The sequence below is a fragment of the Triticum urartu genome, chromosome 2A (assembly GCF_056163025.1).
Source record: "Triticum urartu cultivar PI428250 chromosome 2A, HENAU_Tu73, whole genome shotgun sequence".
Lineage (NCBI taxonomy): Eukaryota > Viridiplantae > Streptophyta > Magnoliopsida > Poales > Poaceae > Triticum > Triticum urartu.
In genome coordinates, this window is record NC_141874.1 from 4,113,107 (window position 1) to 4,137,162 (window position 24,056).

General features: G+C 43.2%; 1 protein-coding gene and 1 pseudogene across 2 annotated transcripts; one reads left to right on the plus strand and one right to left on the minus strand.

Moving 5' to 3' along the window:
* The first annotated feature begins 6,408 nt into the window (after positions 1 to 6,408).
* Positions 6,409 to 9,998, plus strand: LOC147982701 (uncharacterized). The gene is made up of 6 exons (XM_087540532.1): positions 6,409 to 6,864; positions 6,946 to 7,102; positions 7,204 to 7,646; positions 7,746 to 7,875; positions 9,334 to 9,776; positions 9,873 to 9,998. Exons 1-6 carry the CDS (start codon positions 6,409 to 6,411, stop codon positions 9,996 to 9,998), a joined length of 1,755 nt encoding a protein of 584 aa, XP_087396658.1.
* Positions 9,999 to 13,571: 3,573 nt separating this feature from the next.
* Positions 13,572 to 23,506, minus strand: LOC125529488 (uncharacterized; annotated as a pseudogene). The gene is made up of 11 exons (XR_015615484.1): positions 23,316 to 23,506; positions 22,785 to 22,888; positions 18,322 to 22,698; positions 18,103 to 18,228; positions 17,282 to 17,433; positions 16,976 to 17,088; positions 16,747 to 16,857; positions 15,209 to 16,174; positions 14,483 to 14,708; positions 14,224 to 14,402; positions 13,572 to 14,129 (listed from the first exon to the last, which is right to left on the minus strand). The product of XR_015615484.1 is annotated as an uncharacterized LOC125529488 (transcript).
* Positions 23,507 to 24,056: the final 550 nt, after the last annotated feature.

The window sequence follows — 24,056 nt, forward strand, 5'->3', positions numbered from 1 at the left end:
GACCAATTAGGGACTAATTCCAAGTTGCACTGGCCCATGCTATAGCAAACTCTATAGTTGCGTTATAACAAACCCTAGAGTTGCATCTTGTTAAAATATCTTCTTTTAGAATTTGTACAAATGAATGGATAAAAATGTGTAATGTGGTCATTGCATTTTTTTTTGGCGAGAAAACTTCCAATTTATTCATCTTCAATCATGGCAGCTCAATGAACGTACACCAGAAATAACAAAAATTACATCCAGATCTGTAGACCACCTAGCGATAACTACATGCATTGAAGCGCGCCGAAGGTGCGCCGCCGTCATCACCCCACCCTTGTAGTACCCAGTCAAAACTTGTCGTAGTAGACAGTTTGGAACTTATATTTGCACATGCTTTTTTGTGCAATTTTGTTTTACAATGGCAGCTCGCGGTAGTTTGCACCTTTAAAATTTTCAAGTAGCAAATGACTGTCTTTGTGCAATTTCAGGCATCAAGATGAGCATGGAACGCGTAATTATTAGTTTGTCTGGTAAACTCAAATCCCTGGATGAGTAGCTAGGAGCAAACGGGTCGAAGTTTTCGTACTAGTTTTTCGTTGTACCAACTTAACCATGTAGGTAAGAAAATTTCTCTAGTCCCAGATATAGGTGGTTTTCACAACTGAAACCCTCGTCGCAGACGCACACGGATTACAAAAACCAGTATCGCCCACAGTTTCCGATCTACCAAAGACGCGGACTAAGCAAGTGCATCAATGGCTTAATTTTGAGATTGAAAAGGTAGACTAAGCAAGCAAGTCGTCTGACGGTGTAGAAAACAAATGCGAGCAGAGTAGTCCTCTCTTCTCTAAAAACTACTCTATTTGTTGGTTAAGTCGTACGATGAATGCATGTTCATCTCTGAGCATCGCACCCGCCCTCATGTGGCCATCTTACGTTGGAATCAACAATTTGGCGAGTCACACGCATATCAACGTCCTGCTGGCGGAATCATAGTACTACTAAGTACAATTAACGTGCATTGATGAGAGTAAATTGCACATGCATATAGTTGACAGTTTACGTTAGCCCATGCGAGATCTCGGGTGATGAGGCAAATCGCCACTTTCTCTGTTATTAATATTACAAGCCGTTTTAATTTGTTTGGTCTTGATGCTCCAGCAAAACTTTATTGTGTGCATACGAGAATGCACAGGCTGAGGGTTTGTCCATCTTTCCAGAAAGAGTTGGCCAAGAACTACTTAATCCGGATTATTTAGCTTTTGGGATAATTCAACCAGTTCTCTACATACAAGTAAATTTAGAATAGTTCTGTTAGAATTCAAATTTGAAATGAAAAAATAAGCTTGCGTTGGAATCTTTTTTGTGTCAGTCTCCTGGACAAGATGCATGGAATCCTGATCTGCACATGCTTACTTTTTTTTTCTTTTTAGTCGAATCCTGGCTGGCCACTGTCGGCACCACATGCACCCTTTAAGCATAAGAGCATCTACTGCCGGGCATACCGATGTGCCGGGTTGCGTCCGCGGACAATGATCGGTCAGTCCTTAAATTGACGTGTCCGCAACCGTATACCACATATCCAGTACCCTAAATCCATACTACGCATTCAACGTGAAACAAACTACGTAGATAATCAACGAAACAAACAGACATTGGACAAACAAACATAAAAATCAACATAATACAGATACATAAGTCAGCATAATCCCAAAAGAACACAAGAGTTCAGCAAATGGACATAGTTCTACACTTTACTAAAAATGGAAATAAAGATGGGAGAGGACTGAGCTTCTTCACCCTCTTCCCCACCGGCCGTTTGCCCTTTCGGTCACCGGCGCGGGTTGTAGCCGTTCGTGTAGGCATCGGCCACAAGACGGCGGGGGGGGGGGGGGGGGGGGGTTGGAACCATCGGTGACGTCAGAGGAGGAGTCGGAGTCGATGTAGCCGGCCATCCTCCGGATGGCGCGGTTTTGCTACCTAACGAGCTTCGCCACTCATGCATCTGCCGCCACCCTCTCCGGAACCTCGCGCGTCGACTGCTCCATACCGAGCCGGAGCGCCTTGGCGTTATTACAACGGAGCCGGCGGGTGTCTGTCTCCGCCATCACAAGGGAGCAGCGGTAGACAGCTGCTTCTTCTCATCAGGAACCACCGGCAAACAGCGATGGTGATAGGTGGCCGCCTCCGACGCCGTCGCCCTCTCCCTAGCTTGCTGCCTCTCGTGGTGGGCGGCCCACGCCTCCGACTTAGGGGTCCGCGTCCACGGCGCTAGCGGGGCGGGCACGAGCACCCTCTGATGAACTTGATGAGCAGCGTCCGGAGGGTTTGGAGGGTGGCGGGACAGTATCACAGAGCGGGCCGACAGCGCAGTGCTGTGCGTGGTGCGACACAGGCCCGCGTTGGAGTTCGTGTTGCAGCGGTGAGCGACAGGGGATGGAGCAAAGCTGGAGCTGCCTTCCGTGTCCACCCGTGAGCGCTGCAAAGCGATGCGGAGGGCCAGCTCCTCTTCGTTGCCCTACGCCTCGCGGAAAGGCGTCCCACTCATCGTCGTTGCCGGATCTATCGCTTCTGGTACTTGACATCGTGGATGGAGGGGGGGGGGGGGACAGACAGGGAATTGGAAGAGAAGGGATGAAGAGCGGGGTGAGAGTGAAGTTGACCTAGGGTTTGCTCCGCGTAGGTTTGTAGTGGGGATGGAATGGGGCCAGTGTGAGCCATGGGTAGGTTGGGTGAACATGGCGGACGCACTCAGGCGTGCCCGGTCCTCCACATGTCCGCCACGGATATGGGCTGGATATAAAAGGTGCCGGGCAGCTCCGGCGCATGGGCTGGTATGAGGAGCCTAGCTGGGTTGGTGTTTTTTGACTGGTCAGCAACCGGGTCGTCTGACCGGACGTATAAGGAGGGTTTGGGGAGCCTGACGGTAGATGCTCCAAGCAGCCCCTTTTTTCTTTTGGACTTGCATCGATCAGAGTCAAGTCAATGTATTTTGTTGTATCAGTCTCAAGTACACCGTACCTCCCTCTATTTAAGATCAGCCGGATATGGATAGAACGCCACACTCATCTCCTTCATACACGTCCCGCCCCTGGATCTAGCTTGCTAGCGGCCGGCTATATCGTTCTCCAGGTAAGTTCAAGTGCTCCAACTCTTGCTTGCTAATTTAAATCTTCTACTTTTTTTATTCCTGTTATTTTGAAGGTCACTTCAGAAATGGCTGTTAGATGTTCATATGTATGACCAACTTTTGTGAGGCAATTCTGAAATATAGTAAGTATTGTAAATGAAAAATGCTAGTACTATTTTCAAAAACCTGTTATTTCACAGTAGAATCAAATTACTTCCTCTATAAACTAATATAAGAGCGTTTAGATCACTTACTTTACATGGAAGCAAAGAAATGGAAGTAGAAACAATGCCATCAATCTACTAGCTAGCACACAGAAACAAGATCAACATAAAACTTTCCTGCTCGTTTAAAAAAAACTTTCCTGCTATTTCCTGTGTTTTCTGGATCATCTTCAATACTCCCTCCGTTCAAAAATGTAGTGCGCATTAGATTGTTTCAGGGTCAAACATTGTAAACCTTGACAAAGTATAGAGAATAAATTCAACATAAAAAAACACCAAATCACTACCATTAGATTCATCATGAAATATGTTATCATACGGTATATAGTTGTTGTTTTTTTGGAAAGAAACGTGGTAGGCGAAGCCCCTACAACGGTTTTGTTTTTGAAAGAATTACCAAGAACCAGAATTTGGGTCCATGAGGACTTGAACCCAGGTGGCTGAGTTGTACTTCCACTTCCCTAACCAAGTCAGCTAGACTCACTTCTTTATAGTTGATTTTGTAGATATAATAATTTTCTAAATGTACCTGGTCAATGTTTGTTAAGATTGACTTCACGAAAACTAATATGCACTATATAATAGCAGAGGGAGTACATGTTAAAGCAAGTTTGTTCAGCTGAGAAAGAGAGCATAACTTCCTAAGGAATATGGTTTAAGATCAAATGCTTACCTGCTTAACTGGAAAATGAAGTCATATAAACTGATTTATTTTGTAAGGCCCCATGAACTTCACAGTTTATGATTTACTTAGACCACCAACCATTGAATAAAATATCATGTCCTAGGTATACCCCAAAGCGTTGCTGGGCCTTGAAAGAAATGACAGTGATTGCTACATACAAATAATATATATACCATACCTTTAGTATAAATGACAATCTATATGTATGGAGAACTTGCTTTTCTTTTTATGACGCTAAAACAAGCGGGAGCGTAAAACGTTAATCATGCTGTCCGGCCAGGCTAAACGCGCAGGTCGGCTGAACCAACTATGGCACCGGGGCCATTGCGGCTGTTCTTTGGAACAGTAGGGGAGAAGCTTTGGCGGGGGCAGCCGAAGTGTTTGATCGCGCATCACTCCAAGTTGGCGGGGGTAGCCGAAGCTTTGGTGAGGCGCCCCCCTGCCTCGTGGCCTCCTTCTTGATTGCTTGACGTCCACTCCAAGTCCTCTGGATCACGTTTGTTTTAAAAATCACTCTCCCGAAGGTTTCATTCCGTTTGGACTCCGTTTGATATTCTTTTTCTGCGAAACACTGAAATAGGCAAAAAAAAAACAGCAATTTGGTCTGAGCCTCCGGTTAATAGGTTAGTCGCAACAATAATATAGAAGTGTATAAATAAGCCCATTAAACATCCAAACAGAATATATAATAGCATGGAACAATAAAAAATTATAGATACGTTGGAGACGTATCATGGGCCAAATCCTATGTGGCGGACACAGGACCACTGACCGGACATGGCCGGGCACTCCTCATACTCATCTCATATTTGAGGACAATATGAGGGGTGCCGGACAGCTCGGGCATTTTAGGAGGCTTTGACGGGTCTGGTTGAGTCAACTTTTTTCTTGTCTCTCATGTCCGGTCACTAATCTTGCGTTCGACCTATCAATTTGGGGAGTCCGGCTGTAGATCCACTAATACTTGCTCTTTACAAGTTGCACTGAACCTAATTTGACTGCAAACAACAAGCAACATGTAGTAAAATCATTGTAACTAGAAAAAAAACTATTTTGCAACTCAACTGGGCATGAGATTTGTTAGTTAAACACTATGGGTTTTGTAGTAAAGATGCTACACTGTTATGACTCAATTTTATGGTGACTTTTGTTGGTAATAAAATTAGTGCTTGGTGGTCAAAATGATATATTATTTTACCATCCACTACTACAGTGAAGAGTTTTGATAGCAAACACTATGTATTTTATAGTAAAAAGGTAGATTTGTTATGACTCAATTTTGGATGGATTCTTGATGGTAATACAATAGGTGTTCAATAGTAAATTTGATAGGTTCTATTACCACCCACTAGTGCACGGAGGGGCTTTGCATGCGGGTGGATTAAATTAGCTGCTTCGTTCACCAAAAGTGGTGGGAGCACAAAATAAGTTACAATGCGCTTAGGCCTATATATGTTATATATATGACAAATGTTTCCTACAATCCAGTGATAGTTATAATCGAGTGAGTTTTGTATATTGTATGTAGTATTTATTAAACTGAAGAGTATGTACATGTAGTATTTTTGAGGTTGCTTACCGCATATATATACACCATGCTAATATTTATCAAAGCAAAGAGTATGTGTAGTATTTTTTGAGGTTGCTTACCACATATACCATGTGACTATTTATCAAACCGAAGAGTATGTATGAATAGTTTGTAGTATATAAAAAATGTTATGATAGTATATATAGCATTTTTAGTAGTATGTACTATTTTTTGTATATTATTTTATACATACAAATATTAAGGTATTTTTAAAATATATTTAATGATCATGAGCATTTAACTTCTCTGTATGGGACCACACAATATTTCCCTAGTACAGTTTAAAAAATATTATTCCCTCTGTTCCTTTTTAATAAGGTGTATTAATTTTCTTAAAATCAAATTTTTCTATATTTGACTAAGTTTACTGAAGAGGACTTATTAACTTATAGACTACCAAATCAACATCATTAGATCCATCATTAAATATATTTTCATATATTTCTATTTGGTAGTGTTAATATTGATAGTTTTTTTGTAAAGTTTGTAAATAATAGAAAAGATTGAATTTCTAAAAAATTAATGAACCTTACAAAAGGGAACAGCGCGAGTACAAGTTTACTCAGAAGTGCATCAATAAGGAAAGTGAGCTCAATAGTGAAAGTTAAGATAAGAACTCATATCTTGTGGGCACTTAATTACATGCATGTCCTTGCTTGTCTACACACATATATAGTGATAAAACCTGCATATATTTTCTGTTTATGCTCTATTTTTACTCGATTTGTCATACACCAATTACTGACAGACTACATCTTCTACACATGCATTCAGTGCTTGCCCAACACCCGCTATGAGTGGACGTACAGGGAAGGGGCCACTGGCCGTGGTGATTGTGTATGCATTTGACTGCACCACCTCGACCCCGGAATGGTACAAGGTAGACAATGTCTTTTGGTGTGTGCAAGAGAAGCTCACCCGCATCGTGGGCAGCAGCCTCGGCTACACATACGTAATGTCAACCCCTAATACATACACGTCCGACATGAAACTAGTTGACTCCACTGAGACAAAAGAAAAAGGCTACACAGGTAGCTCGTCCTGGAAAAGGACCGCCTGCATACAAAACATGGCATCTGGCCTCCACGAGGCACATAGACTAATCAGCCAACATGGGAACCAAAATGGAATCATCTTGCTCTTTTCTGATGGGTTGGTCAACAAGGGCGACTTCTTTGATGGTGCTGAGAACATCGACTCCAACGTGCCCGTCTACACGTTTACCCTCGGCGGAGATGCATATAACCAGGTATGTGATCCAGTCCAGATCAAGATCAACTAATTAATTAATTTAATGTATGCCTAGCTATATCATGTGTATATGCTATAGGGTCTTTGTACCATCGCAGCTAAATCCTCGGGTGGGATGTTCAGCCCTCTCCCTGTTCCAGACAAGCCATCCCTGTCTGTGCCCTTCTCGCAACTGATGGATAGCATCCTTGATGGTTCCAAGAAGTACCATGAGAAGAATCCTAGTCCCACTTCAGGTATACATAAAAAAACATCTGATCCTATCCAAATTGATGAGTATTTATAGAAATATGAATGCTAGGAAACAAAAATGTGATGAATATATATTGATGTGCAGGGAGGTGGCCACTGGATGTGGTGATTGTGTCCGCATTTGATTGCACCGCCTCGACCCCGGCCTGGCACAAGGTGGACGGTGAGGTCTTTTGGTTGGTGCAAAAGAAGCTCACCCGCTTTGTGCATAGCTGCCTTGGCTACACATACGTCATGTCCACCCCCAACACGTACACATCTGAGATGAAACTAGTTGACTCCACCGAGATAGAGGCAAATGGCTACACATGTAGCTCGGCTTGGAGAAGGAATGCATGCACGAACAGAATGGCGGCTGGCCTCTCCGAGGCACATAGAATGATCAGCGACCATGGGCACCTGAATGGCATCATCTTGCTCTTCTCGGATGGGTTGATTAACAGTGGCAACTTCTTTGACGGAGCTCAAGGCTTCATCTCCAAAGTGCCCGTGCACACGTTTACTCTCGGTGGAGTTGCATATAACCAAGTACGTATCAGATCGGAATTACCTCAGTCCAAACCTGGATCAGCTAAAAATATAATTATTTAATTCAATTTACGCATATATCATGTGTATATGCTACAGGCACTTCGCGACATCGCAGCAAATTCACCAGGCGGCACGTTTAACTTCCTCCCGGTTCCGGAAAAGCCGAGTCTATCGGTTCCCTTCTCCAGGCTGGTGGACAGGATCCTCAATGGCACCCCGGAGGATGGTATATGTACCAACAACATTCGATCCGATCTGAATTCAAGAGCAATCATAAATATATATATGCTGTGCTAGCAAAAATACATATGAATATATGACTGAATGAATGATATATACTGATGTATAGGGAGGTGGCCATTGGACGTGGTGATTGTGTTTGCATTTGATATCACCAAGGCGACCTCGATCTACGCTAAGAAGGATCATCAAGTCTACTGGTTGGTGCAAAAGAAGCTCACCAACTTCGTGGATAGCTGCCTCGGCTACATACACTTTGAGTCCAAATATAACGAATATGACTATGATATGAAATTAGTTGACTCTACTGACAAACCAACTGGCTATAAACCAAGCAAGGCCTGGACAAAGACCGTATGCACCAAAAATATGTCGGCTGGTCTCTCGGTGGCGCAGAAAATGATCACTCACCGTGGGCACTCAGATGGCATCATCTTGCTATTATCTGATGGACTGACTAACGCGGGTGACTTCTTTGATGGTGCTGAGAACTTCGCCTCGCAAGTGCCCGTCCACACGTTTACTCTAGGTGGACCTGCATATAACCAAGTACGTATCAGATCGGAGTTCCGTCAGTCAAAATATTGATCTGCTTATTAGCTGTTTTATTTTATTGTCCTTTTCTTGTGTATATGTTTCAGGGTCTTCGCGCCATCGCGGCAAAATCCCCGGGCGGGATGTTCCACTCCCGCCCAGTTCCGGAGAATCCTAGTCAATCGGCGCCCTTCTCGCTACTGCTGGATAGAATCCTTAATGGCACCATGAAGGCCGGTGAGTATCTTACACCCGATAGTAGGATGCATTTTTTCTATACATATATATATATATATATATATATATATATATATATATATATATATATATATATAGACACACACACACGTGCATAGCCGTGAGAGCCCAGATAATGAAATTGCTATCGAAGGTAGACATATTTTTACTGTATTAATTATAACATGCAAATGGAATTGTGAGGCATATGCATGGAGTATAAGATGCAAAAATCACGTAAAAAATATATCAACCATGTTTTGTCTAGGTGCCTTTTTGGCTATGAAGTTATTGTTATATCTGCAAAGATAAATATGATTTATGAAGGTACATAGCCTTGAATATGAAGGAAAAATGAATGATAGTTTGGATAGAAACAATTAGGAGAGTATGAGTATGGAATCGTCTAGAATAAAGTAGAAGCGTGCTCTAAGTTTTGAGCAAAATGTCCATATGGCTTTCGCCAACCTAGAATCTTCTAGATAGTACACATGGCAGAATCTAGTAAAGTAAGAAGAAGATCCAACACTGCAACACTAGGATTTGCCATGTCTCTACCATTAGATTGGCTTCATCCAATGGTTGTTATTCCAAGTTATCATATATAATAGTCATATAGAAACATCTGATCCATGATGAGAATGAATTTTGAATGTTTAATGCTCATGTGCAGGGAAGTGGCCACTAGACGTGGTGATTGTATATGCATTTGACTGCACCACCTCAACCCCGAATTGGTACAATATGGACCATGTCTTTTGGTTGGTGCAAGAGAAGCTCGCCGTCCGCTTCACGGATAGCTGCCTCGGCTACACTTATGTCATGTCCACCCCAAACACGTGCACCTCCGATATGAAAATAGTTGATTCCACCGAGATAAAGGTAAAAGGCTACACAGGAAGCCCGGCCAGGCAAAGGACGGCCTGCACGAAGTATATGGCATCCGGGCTCTCCGAGGCGCACAAACTGATCAGTTATCGTGAGCACCAGAACAGCATCATCTTGTTCTTCTCCGATGGGCTGATCAACAAGGGCGACTACTTTGATGGAGCAGAGAATTTCCCCTCTAAAGTACCTGTCCACACATTTACTCTCGGCGGAAACGCATATGACCAGGTATATATCAGTTCAGAGACACTCTAGTACAAATCATGACTGTATATTCACTACATCAATTCGTTCCTATATTATAATCATGCCTATATGCTATAGGGTCTCCTTGCCATAGCGGAGAACTCCCCGGGTGGGATGTTCCACCCCCTCCCAGTCCCTGATAAGCCGAATCTATCGGTGCCCTTCTCGGACCTGCTGGATAGAATCCTTGGCGGCACAGCATGAAATCCTCCTAGTCCGAATCTCCCAGTTCAGGTAATATGATATATTAACGAGCTACATATTGTTATATTCATCGGTGTGCCAATGAATGAATGATGTCTAATGTGTGACGTACGCACATGAATGCAGCTACGAGAAACATGAGGAGGATGGTGGTGATGCAACCTCCCAGTAGTTGGCGAGGCTGCAGGTCGTCGCCACCTTTGCCACCAAGCAGTAGCTACTACCTCCACCATTTTGAATCTTCATCCCGCGCACGGCGCACCTGCGCATCACCTTATTATTTCTAATTTAAATTTCCTGCTGTATCAAACACGGATGCTCCTTATTCGTTTTTCATAAATTTTTCCTCAGTAACAAATGTATTGATTAGTTGCGTATGTTTCTTTTTTTATCTGTCTTATAAAAACTACTACAAAAATGTTTCCAAGTGGAGGGTACAAAAGCCTTATCACCTCGCGCAAGCCACTGGTAATTGGTAGCATCCTAACCGGAGTACTTTTCGTTCTCTCCGCTATTGATTGCCACACGCTATAGTGACGAGCACTTTGTCCAGTGCGCCACTACTAATTATTCCCTCCCTCTCATAATATAAGAACGTTCTAGTGTCAAAAACGTCTTTTACCCGGGCAGACGTGACAGATTACAATAATCATCATTTACAAATTACATATTGGAGAAACTCTACCCGATCCCCTAAAATTAAACCGGCTAGTTACAGATAACACATCATCGTCACCGTTATTTGCCATTGTACTCGTCAGCCTCAGGAGCAGAGCAGGCCAAAGGGGGGAGGATGAGGAATGATGGATTGCATCGATGGTGGGTCAACTTCTTTTCTTGTAGATCCATGTAGTTTTAATTTTTGAGAATTCGAGGATCGATGTAGTACGTAGTAGTATTGGGGTGCGTCTATACATGTACTTCCCCCGTTCCCAAATATTTGTCTTTCAAGACATTTTAAATGAACTACAACATACAGATGTATGTAGACATATATTAGAGTGTAGATTCACTCATTTTGCTTCGTATGTAGTCATTTGTTGAAATCTCTAGAAAGACAAATATTTAGAAACGGAGGGAGTATGACGTAACAAAACTTTAGTGAACATTTCTTACAAACTATGCACAATTTTCAAAATGTGTGTAATGTTTTAGCAAAACATGAACATATTAAAAAAATATGAATATTTTTTAGAACTTTTATGATTTTTTTGTAAAAACAATTGTGAACATTTGAAAAAACATAATATAATAAAACAAAAAACAAATTAAATTTGACGACCATTTTTTAAAATTTCTGCACATTTTTTTAAATATTTAGGAGCATTTAAAAAAATAGAAAATGAAAAGAAAACTGAACAAAAAATCAAAGAAAAATGTAAACAGGTAAACCCGGGTAGATAAAAAAGAAAGAAAATTCCAACACCTGCAACAACATTTACTGAGTAAATTTTCGTTGCAGTTTTCTATTTTGAGGCTAAATTTTACTCGCAATAAGTGGCAGTAGGATTTGCCTTGGACCCTCCCATTGGCTACGAACAGAGGGCTGGTCGACGGTGGTCTAAAGAGTGAGCAACATTGTTGTTGTAGAGGCGAGCGACGTGTTGTGTACTAGTACGTGTATACTTTCTTCCCCATTCGCATTTTAGAGTTTGTGTATTCTGTTTATTCCTTTCTATTTTTTAAATATTAAATTATTTGCGTAAAATATGCCAATATCCATCTTGATTACAATACTCACAGACCAACCAAGTGTGTCCGTCGTGGCTGCAAGATGAAAACCTATTTCGCTATCAGCTTGTCGTTTCCCTACCGTAGGTGAAATCAACGACATCACCGCGGGCTATCCATATTGTACAAATGGAGAGGCAACGTCCCCATCGATGGTCAAGAAGAAGGATTCATCATAGGAACGGCAGGGAATGTAACTATGTGGACGATTAGGATGAGTTATTCTTATAGTGGAATCAATTTAGGTATACTTTTTCTTATTGGAGGTTTGGCCATCCATTCTTATTAGATTTCAAAACACAGCGATATATACTTCGCAAGGAAGAGGAGTAGGAGAAGGAAGCAGTGGCAGAACGGGTGTCCTAGAATAAACAAAATCAGGTACGCTGGGAGACCTCCTCAATGTCGCACATACCATTGTTATGGGCTGCCAACGCAGTTAGGCATTCGCAGTCGTTTCTGTACCAATCTATGCATGTAACAATTGTTTTCCCTCATTAAAAAGTAACAATTGATTTTGCTTCATCTGGTTTCCTGGCTTACTTGCATATTCGTCAGAATAATGTTTTTAACATAAAAACATGTTCTAAAAAATGTGAACACTCATTTAGCTACGAAAACATTATTTTAAAAAATATGTAGACATTTTTAGGCAAAATGCATGAAAAATTTCAAAATGGTGAATGTTTTTTAGAATTATGAGCATTAAAACGTAAAACAAATGTGAACAATTTTAAATTATCTGAACATTTGTAAAGGAAAAAAAAACCTCACAAGGAAGAAAAATGGGAATACATAAAAGCATGTAAAAAGTAAATAAAAGAAGAAAAGACTGGAAGAAAGCCAGTGAAAAAGAGCATTACGAAACCCGATAACAACAAATGACTATAAAACCTCAGAAAAACTCGCATATACCTCTCCTCGTATTGGGGTCTGTCATATCTAGTCGTTGTTGCCTTCTATGTGTATGTTTTTCCTTGGTTTTACTGGTTTGATTTGTTTTTATTTAATTTTCTTGTTCTGTCATACTTTTAAAAAATCTTTTGAAATTATCGAACTCCTTTTGATTTTTAGAAATTTTTTAAAAGTTCAGGAATATTTTAAATTCTTGAATATTTTTGAATTCCAAGAACATTTTTGGTATTCAGAAACATTATTTAAATTCACAAACATTTATTTAGTTAGATATTTTTGAAAATGTGAGAATATTTCTAAATTCATTGAAATTTAAATATATTAGGAGAAATTTTGAAATTTCGCATTTCTTAAAATTATGAGCATATTTAAAATTTCTTAATATTTTTAACGTTCCTGATTTTTAGGAATCTACGAACATTTTTCAGATTTTGGTTAAAAATGACAATTGCCAAAAAAAAATACACAGGTGTCCTGCACTTGGCCGGCCAAAATCACGCGAGGGGCGTGCGATTGGTCATCGTTTGGTGCCGCGCAAAGCGGGGACTTGGAGGTCTCCAATAACCATCAGGCCTGCTGTACTGCAACTCCTATTCATCAGGTAAATTGCAGGCCGCGCCTCTGATACATCGCGTAATATACTTAGTTATAAACTTCTCTTGTCTCAAGGAAAAAGTTATAAACTTCTCTGTATTTTTGCAAAGACAGAGATCTCCAGTCTTTGCTGTTGAAACTAAGCTTTGTTTTTTTTTTTGTGATGGAGCCCCCAAATCCATTATTTAGTTTCTTTTTTACACACACACCATATAGCAAGAAACACACGAACATACATGAATGAGCACTAGATAAGCAGAAGCAAGGCATGTATGGATCAGCAGTCAGATATATAACATAATAAAGCACTCAACATGTGTACTTGTTGCAGAGTTGGACCTCACATGAATGGACATTCCAGTGTTTTATATAGGTTGGTACACATGTTGCTGGAATACAACTCCAGGCCAGGACTTAAAGCCACACAGATGAGCAGCTAAGCTATCATTCTTCTGCTGAGAATACTTGTCCATTTATTTCACCAACAGGCAAAGCAGCAGCAAATCACTAAATCACTCACAGATCACACCAAGTAGCTAGGTGAATTCACGGGATGACCACGAGAGAAACTATATAGCGAATTAAGGATAGTTCCAGGGTTTTATACCCATTACAAACAGCCAAAGGTACTCTTAACTTCAACAATAAAGTAAAGCAGGTGAACAAGGAGGAAACAGTGGCGGCTCCAGTCTTCAGAGCCGCTGGACGCGCGACCAAGGGTGGTGGTCTGTCGTAACTCCGACCGAAGCTGTAAGTTGCTGTTAGATGAAGATCTAACGGTCGACGTTGAGCACGCCTGGTTTGGTGTCAATGGACTGCTGGGTGTCGATTTCTTCAGTTAACAGCATGACAAGTGTCAATTTCTTCAGAAATGATGCAGTCTGGTTGTTCCTGACAAGGAGATGTCTGTAAGTAATTGCCATGGTTCTGCCGATCAGGCTCAGAATATGTTGCTACACTAAAACTGAATGACCGAAATACTAACCATCGCACACACGGTATGAACTGAATGATGTACTCATCACAACAATTTCTGAGTGACATCACAAGGCAGACGAGCTCCAGATATACGTGGCTGCAGCCTGCAGGACACGCTTCTTCTAGCCTAGGCAGTGTTTCTGCTTCTTCCTTAGCATGGCTTCAGATATTCCATGGCAGACGATTCTGAAATGTTTTCAAGTCGGTTAACCTGACAAGAACATGTAGCCAGCTTGCACAGTTGCAGTTCACTGAGGCCTATTTACCTCACAAGAATAAGCGCTCTCCGGTGTTTTAGGTACACCTGTTGCTGAGGTCGCCGAGCAGATGTATAGCAGTCCTTACATCCCGTTCTTGGTGGGTACCGTGAGTGCCACGTTGCTTTCGGTGGCCTGAATTTTTCAATGGGATCTATCACACCTGCAAAATTCGACCAGCCATTCCATCTGCGCGACCTGGGCGACCAGCGTGTGCTTAGGTGGATTTGGTACACTGCATCAGAGAAAGAATAGAATGAGGGGCAAATTATCAAGGATGTCACAAGGAACAGTTTTTTTTAGAAAAGAAGTACGACCCCCGGCCTCTGCATCTGGACGATGCATACGGCCACTTTATTAATTATTGACACAAGACTATACAGAGTTATACAACAATAAGTCTAAAACCACCAAACTAAGCAACAACTGTCGCTATCCCTATCCAGTTGATGTAGGGCAGGGGCGGCGCTAGGGGTATTCTTGGGTCTTCATGTGAATACCCATGATTTTTACAAAACAGTGTTGATTTTGGCAAAACAATGACAATTTTCAAAAAATAACAATGATTTTGGCAAAATGAATACACATGAATACCCGGTTGCAAATTCCTGGAGCCGCCACTGATGTAGGGGCGCTGAAAGTCTGGGCCTAATACCAAACAGACCACGCAGCCAAACCTAAACATCTAAAGACTTGAGGTCCCACCCAGGACGTCTGCCGGGTATGGGCACCCACCAGTCCGGCGTGCTTCTCAACCAGGACCCCTACCGGGTATGAGGCCGCCGCAGCCACCTGCCACGAATCCATCTTCAGAGCTGTACTGCTGCATCAACCTTGGCCGGTCCAACTGCCGCCGACGCCACCATGATGCCAGGCAGCGTCACCCTCCTGCGCGAGTCCATCTCCGCTCATCAGGCGCCAAGTCTCCACTGCGCCACGCCGCCGAGATCCGTCGTCATCAATGGAGCAGATGAAACACCTGTCCTCCTCTTGTCCCCTCCAACCAGCACTCGCTCCAAAACGATGCCCCCATGAGGGAGAACGATACCGATAGCACCGTCATCGTCCGATCCGGTAGACCCAGATCTAGGGTTTCCCTCGAAACTTCCCGATCAGGTTGACGAGACCTGCAACGACGATGCCTCCAGAAGGAAACGACGTCTGAGACGCCGCCATCGTCCACCAAGACCGCAGTCTGGCGCGATTTTCACCGGAAGCCACGTCTTCCCGACCTCGTGGCTGGCTGGAACCGAGCGGAACCTCGCCACGAAGACGTATGTTGCCGTCGGTACTCCGGCGGAGATCCGGCATCTCCTCACCGGTCCCTCCACGCGCCGTCGGTTGGCGAAAGGCCTCCCCGCGACGGATCCAAACGGGGCGTTGGATCCGCAGTAGCCATCATCACCATCACGAGAGACAGCCCACCTCGCCGGATGGGGCGCTGCCACCGCCGCCGTCCATGCAGGGCCGCCGCTCCGCCGGCGATGGTGCTCGGGCCACCGCCACAGAGCCCGGATACTCCGTCCTAGCCGCCGCCATTGGATCGCATGAGAAGGGCCGCCCCCACCGCCTCAGATGGGATCCGCTGCCTCCCCCCGCCCAGAAACTTTGGCACCGGGCCTCACCGGAAGTCACAAGGAACAGTTGACAGTAGCTAAAACTGCATCCACCGAACAGCACCATTATTCCGAGGAGATTGGTCTACAAAACGAAGCAACATCGAACTGAAATTAGCTAACAACAGTACGTCCTTTTCAAAAAAAGCTAACAACAGTACGTGCATGTCTGTCTGAATTAGGTTAAAGATCAATCAGAGCAAATCCCCAGCATAATCGATATCGTAATTCACTGCTGACTGATTAGAACAAATTGCGTTACTCTGTATTGGATGGTGATGGTGATATAAAAAGGAGTAATCACAGGATCCGGAAGACGGAACAAAGCAGTGCTCAGAAAATGGAGGCCTTCTGATGTATTACGATATCATTGATTCTGGTAGTCTGGTTGGGAAACATAAAAAGTATACCGACTGATGAGAGAAGATGACAAACTTAACACAGGCATTTCCATCTAATGCAATGGACAACATAATAAGCTAGCTAGTGTTGTTTATCAATAGATCCTGAAATTTGCACACAGCTATCAATCAACCAAACAAAGAATCTCAGTTGAGTCTGAAACTTTGGAACCATGTACCAATTCATATTCCTACATTCTCATGGAAATAACACCGAACCATTACGCAACTAGCTTGCAGCAAAGGGAGAACATACCTTTCCCAGTGATAGGCTGAAAGCCCAAGACATACTATTCTCATACTTTGGCCAACACCTTTTCCATGGCCACATGAGGTTACCGGTGAGATGATCTACTAACCCAAAGTCCTATACGCCATTAAATTTCGTTAAATAAGAACAGTTATGATGAATGCAAGAATACCTGGTATTAGTAGAATGTAGACTGAAATTGAAAAACTGTAAACCTTATCGATTGCAAGAATACCTTATCAGTGGAATGTAGACTGAATTGAGAAACTGCAAACCTTATCAGTAGCAAAACACTGACAACTTATTGTTTTCCATAATTACGCCAAGATGATCCTTTGATCCCTAAAACTGAAATTTCCAGATACACCATCAGTCTTCATGAGTTTTAGACAAAATGTAAACGCAAGTGGCTACAAAGCCTACCAAACAAATACAAGAACGCCTGAACACCAAGCAAACATAAATTAGGGATGCAGGAACACCTGGTACTGATAGCAACATAGCATTGTATGAAACAAAATTATCACCTTAATATAAGTACCTTGACCCAAAGTCTCATTTATTCCGTACTGATGCCGTAGCGATATTTTGGTTGTGACACCCAAAATTAGGAAGTCGACTACCACGTCTTGATGAATGATAATAACCCGAATTTAAATGCAAAAGAAGAAGCCTACAAGATCGAACGAACACCTGCACACAGAGAACCAAAACACAAGTGGTGATCACAGGTTCCGTTGATAATTACATCTAGGAAGAAAAGAAGAGAGACTTGCAGAAGGCATTGGCTGTTAATAACGTCGATTTTATCGAATTGTGGAAAGACAAGGGGCGTTGAGAAACAAATTTTAAATACTTTTAACTACTGTTGAGAAGAAAACAGAAGTCTGATATGGCTGGAGTAAAAGTGCATTTTATTGCGGCGAGTATAAGTGGAAGTGTATATAATTGATATTGATGTGGACACCCCTAATGAAAGTTCCTGCAGCTAAGTAAAGGCTCCGCCTGAAATTAGAACCAAGAGGGAGCCCAGTTATAGTTCAGTTCAGAAACATGTGGTTCTGCTTTGAATCAAAAGAAAGGTGCTGAGAAGTCTCAATCAGAAAGGTATTTGGGTGCACCCCCATGTGCTTAACCCCCATCTTATTTTCTGCTTCTCCTTTCACATCTACTTTGCTTCCACCAAATTATATATTCTATTAAATTTCTGGTTGCTAGATAGATCAACTTTTCCTAGTTCATAGACTTCTCCTTAAAAAATCCCCAAATATTGCTGTTATTAGTGTGTAGTGAAAGATCAAGGCCAATCAGCACACGTTGTGTCTTATCTACAGCAGGAGTAAACAGTTTAGATGTACTTACCAGATTTAAGTACAAGAAGGAAGACCAGAGCCACAAGGCCCTTGTGTCATGCACATAGGTCATGCATGTGTTTGAATGGGAAAGGGAAGAACTTTACAAGGCTAGAAGAATGTGCAAAGTAGAGTCCTGCACAGTGGATGGAAACAAACAGAGTTATTAAGCTTGTGTTTGAAGGGAAAGGGCCAAGTGGAAAAACACAAGAAAATATGTTTGTGTTACCTTGGATCACAAGTCTATTATGATTTTGGGGATGGTTCCCACTAACCCCCTGCACTGCTGTTTTAGCTCTCTGTTGTTGCACCATCTGACATTTAGCTCTTGCAGTGAATCAGGGAGGCCATCGTTGGGCAATGACGAAATGGCTGGACAGTACTTGACTGATAATATCTTGAGGCTGGTAAGGTTACGCAGCCCTGCAGGGAGTTGTTGAAGGTCCTTGAAATACTTAAACTCTAGTACCTGGAGGGAGGAGAGGAGTTGAAGGGCGTCCTCTTGCACCTGGCTGAACCGCTTCATCCCTTCACACCAATCCCCCCAAAGTTGCAGCTTGGTGAGGGAGGAAGAGAGGAATCTCCAGGCCGGTGCAGCAAGAAGTCCTGCTATGTCATCTGTCTCGAGCTCACGCAGTGTGGACGAAACAAGCTGTGTCTGCTGCTCTTCACCTCCCTCAGCAACCTCCAAAGCCCGTCTGGGATTGGGATTGGGCTTTGCATGACCTCTAATTCGTTGAGCTGGCCTCCGGTGGTAAGGAGAGACCACAAGCCCTGACATTTCAGATCCTCTCCACAACCTTGCAATTCTAGTCTGGTGAGAGAGGAGAGGTTTGAGAGGGGCTCCAGTGTCCCCATGCCTTCCACATGCCAAAGCACCAGAAACTGCAGGGAGGAAGGGAAAATGTGACAGGAAAAGGAGAAGGTGGATAGAAACTTTGGGGACCACTTTATTGTTAATCTCTGGAGGGATCGCAAGGCTTGGAGCCATCCTTCTCCAGGAACAAGAGTTGGCGGGTCCACCAGGACCAGCTCTGGGCAGTAATGGATATTCAATTCCCGTAGTGAGTCACAGAGATGAGGTGGGAAGAGCAGCACCCCATCATCCTCTTCCTCTGCTGCTGCGGTTATCTCTGATGCTTCTTGTGTTGTCTGTTGCACATCCACCCCCACTACCAGCTTTTTTATGTTTTTACACTTCCATATTTCCAATTTGGAGAGCTTTGGGAGGTGGGGGAGGAGCTCTGTCAGTTCCTCCCCAGTATTACCATTTGAGTCCCAGATCTTGACATGCTCAATAGGGAGCTGCCATTCCACATCACCCTGACCTCCTAGTGGTCTAACCAGACTAACTGAATTTTTTACAATCAATGTCTTCAGTGAGGTTAGCATTAGAAGGTGCTTCATCTCCAGAGGTGGGCACTTATCCAGTGTTAGCTTCTCAAGACATGTTTCTTTATCAAAAAATAACACTTGGTCTAGGCTATGCAGATCACCCTCTCCAATAATTTTCAATTTTACCACATCGGATGATCTTGAGTATTTAAACCTCTCTAGTAGTTTGACATTTTCCATCCAGACATAGCACAAATTTTCAGTCCAGGAGAGGGGAGACAAGAATTCTGGGCAGTCCTGTATCTCAAGCTCTTGTAGCTTGGGAAACCAACCTGGGTAGAGAATGTGGTTTGGAACTGGAAACTCCAAAAATTTTGGGCACTCTCTAATAACTAGCACTTGCAAGAGAGGGAGCATATGAGCATTTGTTAGTAACTGCTCTCTATCCAGGGAAGCCTCTAGTTCAGCTGGGTAAACCCATTTTTCAAAACTTATTAGGCCAATGAGTTCAAGCTTTCTTAGCATGCAAAAGCTTTTCCCTATAATAAACTCCTTCAGTCTGGCCATATCCTTCAACCTTAGTTCACGAAGATCCAACTCATCATGCAGCCATGTTGGACAAGAAGGGCCTCCGTACCCTCTAATGCACAACACTTGAAGATCTCCATGTGGTTGAAGGCTCTGAAGAACAACTCCTTCCATACAAGGCTCAACACTAGATTGCTCACTATCCCAGTCCAATGCTAACCTTCTCAAGCACTTTTTCTCAATCAGTTTTGCTTGAGCTGCCTCATCTTCTGTATGTATTTTCTCAAGGTTGTAGATGCCAAGCTCCCATAGCTTCGACAAATGCTCTAGTTGCTTTGGTTCAAATCCTTCACTTTTTTTATTGACTCGAAATACCTTTAAATTTTCCAAGAGTTTAAGGTTTTCGACATTACAAATATCAAAACGAAGCTCATCTCTTGGGGTATAATAATGGCACAACTTTGCAAGGTTGCAGATGTCTTCAGGAAAATCACAACTGCCATACCACAACTCAAGATCTAGAACCCTTAGATGATAAAATTTAGAGATGCTAGATGGTAAATGCATCTGGCTCTCATCTGTGCCTAGACATAGGTATCGTAGGTGGACAAGTCCTGAAAATTTATGTAACATGGACTCCACAGGATAATTCATGTGGGGCAAATGAAGAACACGAAGAGCATTTTTTCACCAAGAAAATCACCAAATATCTTAGCAAAACCTTCGTCCATTCTTCCAAATAACATCAGTGTTTGCAAATGTTCAACTTTCAATCGTGTCTTCAGTTTTTCCAATTCTCTCTTTAATTTTTGACCAGATACTGCATTATATTCACCCAAGTGCTCTATGCTTACAGACAAGTGTCGGGTGGATGGCCTAATTTCTACCGATCCAACATCCGAGAGACGAAAACTAAGACAATCATGTGATGCAACCTTCAATGCCAAGTCATGAAGTAGGTCATGCATAACATACCACGGCTCACCATCAGTTTCCTCTTCTCTGGAAACCTCTTCTCTGAAAAATCCATGGATGACTAAATCATTTAAAATGCCTAGACCTATGCGCTCAAAGGTTGGGTTTTGACCACAAAGTGCCAAAATATCTAGTTCAATCCACAGGCTGATGAGCTCATCGCTTCTAAAACGGTAATCTTCAGGAAATAATGCTGAATAGGAAAAACATTGTTGCAGATGAAAAGGGAGAAAGTCATAGCTAAGCTTCAAGGCATGCATAATTCCGTTGGTCTGGTTCGCCCATTGTTTGCTGTTTAGGATCCTTCTCCAATGAGCCAAACTTGGGTCTGTCCTCAATAATCTACCAACAGTCTTTGCTGCAAGAGGGGAGCCCTTTAGTTTTCCCATTATCTTATCTCCAGTGTCCTGCAAATGAAGTTTATCCCCTGGATATTGCTCAGCATCAAAAACATATACAAGGAATAACTTCCTAAACTCTCCAGGTTCTAAACCGTTCAGTTCTTTTGGCTCTTCAGTTTTCTGAACATGATCTGCTATTTCTTTTTGTCGAGTTGTGACTAAAATTATGGAACCCTGTTCTTGTGACTTGCCAAGTATCAACAATAGTTTTTTCCAGTCATCCACATCAGTAAACTGCCATATATCATCCAATACAAGTAAGAATCTTTTGCATTTTAATCTTTGCTCGATCAACTCTTCTGGTCTAACACAATCCTTTTCACCTTCAACTGGAGGGGTATATTTTTTAATCTCTTCTAGCACTTTATCCAGGTTGAAATTGAACGACACACATGTCCAAATCCTGACCGGAAAATGATTCCGTACTTGTTGGTTGTTATATATGTGTTGTATCAGAGTTGTCTTCCCCATGCCACCAGGACCAATAATTGGAAGCACAGTTAGACCCATGTCACAGTATTGACCCTTGGTGATATCATGTATTATGCTATTCATGACACGATCCCTCCCATACAGTTTGGGCTCTGCACTCTGAGGTGTGGTGGTGTGGCGGCGCTGGGCAATGTCTAGGACATCTTTAGGGCCACAATGTTTCAGAATGTTGTTAACCTCGCGACGCATAAGCTTTAGTTGCTCTACAGTGTTCTTCATCCTTTGAGAGAAATCAACCCTACTAAACTCAGGCATTGGTGTTTCTTGTGCATTGCCACAATCTTCATCACCACTAACATGTGGATGCAAAGAAGATGACCCACAGAAGAGTTTACCAAACTTGAGCATGCGTCGGCCGACCTCCTCGTCAGCTTGATTGGCATTTGGTGCTGAGGGGGAGCCGTCGCGTAACCTCTTCTTATTACCAGCATTGGCACCAAACCAATTGGCGGAGAAAGATGCCAAATTTTTGCCAACATCTTTGACAGTGTGGCGAGCATCACGGGCGAGGTCCTGGACGCCACCCTTGCCATGCTCGTCGGCAGCCTCATACTTGTTGTGGAGCCTGTCGTGGATCCTGAAGTAGTCCAGCTCATCCAACAAGTCCTCGGCATTGTGTGCCGAGTCCCGCAGCCTCTGTAGCAGCTCCTCCAAGGCCGTACCGTAGATCTCCTTGCGGGCAGCTTGTTCGAGCATGGCCTTGACAAGCAGCAGCTCCATCCTAAGGTCCTCGATGTTGAGGCCAAAGTTCCTGGTGGCTGCCCAAGCAACCAGCACGCCATCCGCAACGGGGGCTAGCGCCTTGCCCACCACCCATTGCGCAGCATTGAGGGCGGCCGCAGCCATCCGCTGGTCGGATGGACGAGGTGCGGCGGCTGCTACCAGGAATCAAAAGGAATCCGTTGGTAAATAAGCTGCCGTAAGCTGCAGATGAAAGGAGAGGAGTGTGTGTAGCACGTACATTGGTGCAAGGGCGATAGATGCCGCCTTCCTGCTTTCCTGCCGGCGACGGACGCCTACAACCTAGGTGCTGCAAATGGGGGGTTGAGTCGCAGCAAAGCAGGCCTGTTGGGAATTTCAAATCACAAGAGAAATAAAATTAAGGCATCGGGCCAGAGAACTATTTTCAATCACAAGGGAAACACAATTTTCAATCATACAAGAGATAGGAGAGGGAGAGAAACAGAACCAAAAGCAGAGCAGAAACTTCGCAGTTTATGTTCTTCATTTTCAAAAAAAAAATCGTAGTACATACCTTCTCCACAATGTTAAGAAAAAGAAAGTATATGTTAGTTCAGATGGATTGATGCAGGTTGAGATACATATCTTCTCCACAATAGCTCAGATGGAGTACGAGAAGCACATAATAAAGCTTCAAGAAAGGAACCAAACTTAGGCATTGATCCTTCGTTGCTACCGTATTCGAATCTCACGAATCAGATAGTCGGCTCTAACAATAACAATGGATGGGAGAGAGGGAGAGGGATCTGACCTGCAACTGTGCGGCGGCGGTACGGTGCGGCTGATCGGGGAGCTGCCGTAGCCGTGGTGCGTTTGCAGGGAGGAGGCGAAGGTGAAGAGCAGCAGGGGCAGGGAGTGGATAGCAGAGCCGAGCAGGGGAGGTGATAAGGCAGCCAACCAGCTTGAGAGAGTGGCTGCGAGTGAGCCGTCTAGACAGTGAGTGCTCTTACCACCCCAGTGGGTGCTGTTGCTGTGCAATGGAACGATGATATTTTTGCTTGACTTGACTTGGCGAAACACACATGCAGCTCCCTTGGTTACTTTCAGATTGCTTCAAGATGAGCAAGAATTTTGGCCCACAAATACTGTTCTAGGTCTAATATTAGCTACACCCCGCAAAAAAAAAAACCACGGGTCGTAGATGTATGGCTGGCCGTACTTGTCCAAATAGTAGCTACATGTATGGCCATTATGAATTTCTTGACTCTTGTCTTGATAGCTACATGTATATATGACTAGGCCTAATATTTTTTCTTGACTTTTCTTAATCCGAGATTCGCGCGCGTCAATAACGGCCATTGCTTGTGTCTGTATATGCCGACCACAGGCCAGTAAAACCTTAGGAATCCTATGGCTGATTGCCTGATTGAAGATAAGCATGGCAGGAGTTGAAGGCATGGCAAGAATTGTCACCAACAGACAGCAACGGGTGACGAACATATGGCTGATATCTTTCTTGACTTGTCGTCGAATCGATAGCTACATGTAGAAT

What these genes read in the sequence shown, in the direction of transcription:
- LOC147982701 (XM_087540532.1), top strand. Translation starts at nt 6,409, where the DNA reads ATGAGTGGACGTACAGGGAAGGGGCCACTGGCCGTGGTGATTGTGTAT. An exon ending in GAATCCTAGTCCCACTTCAG is followed by an intron (nt 7,103 to 7,203) that starts GTATACATAAAA and finishes ATTGATGTGCAG; the next exon opens with GGAGGTGGCCACTGGATGTG. An exon ending in GTGGAGTTGCATATAACCAA is followed by an intron (nt 7,647 to 7,745) that starts GTACGTATCAGA and finishes TATATGCTACAG; the next exon opens with GCACTTCGCGACATCGCAGC.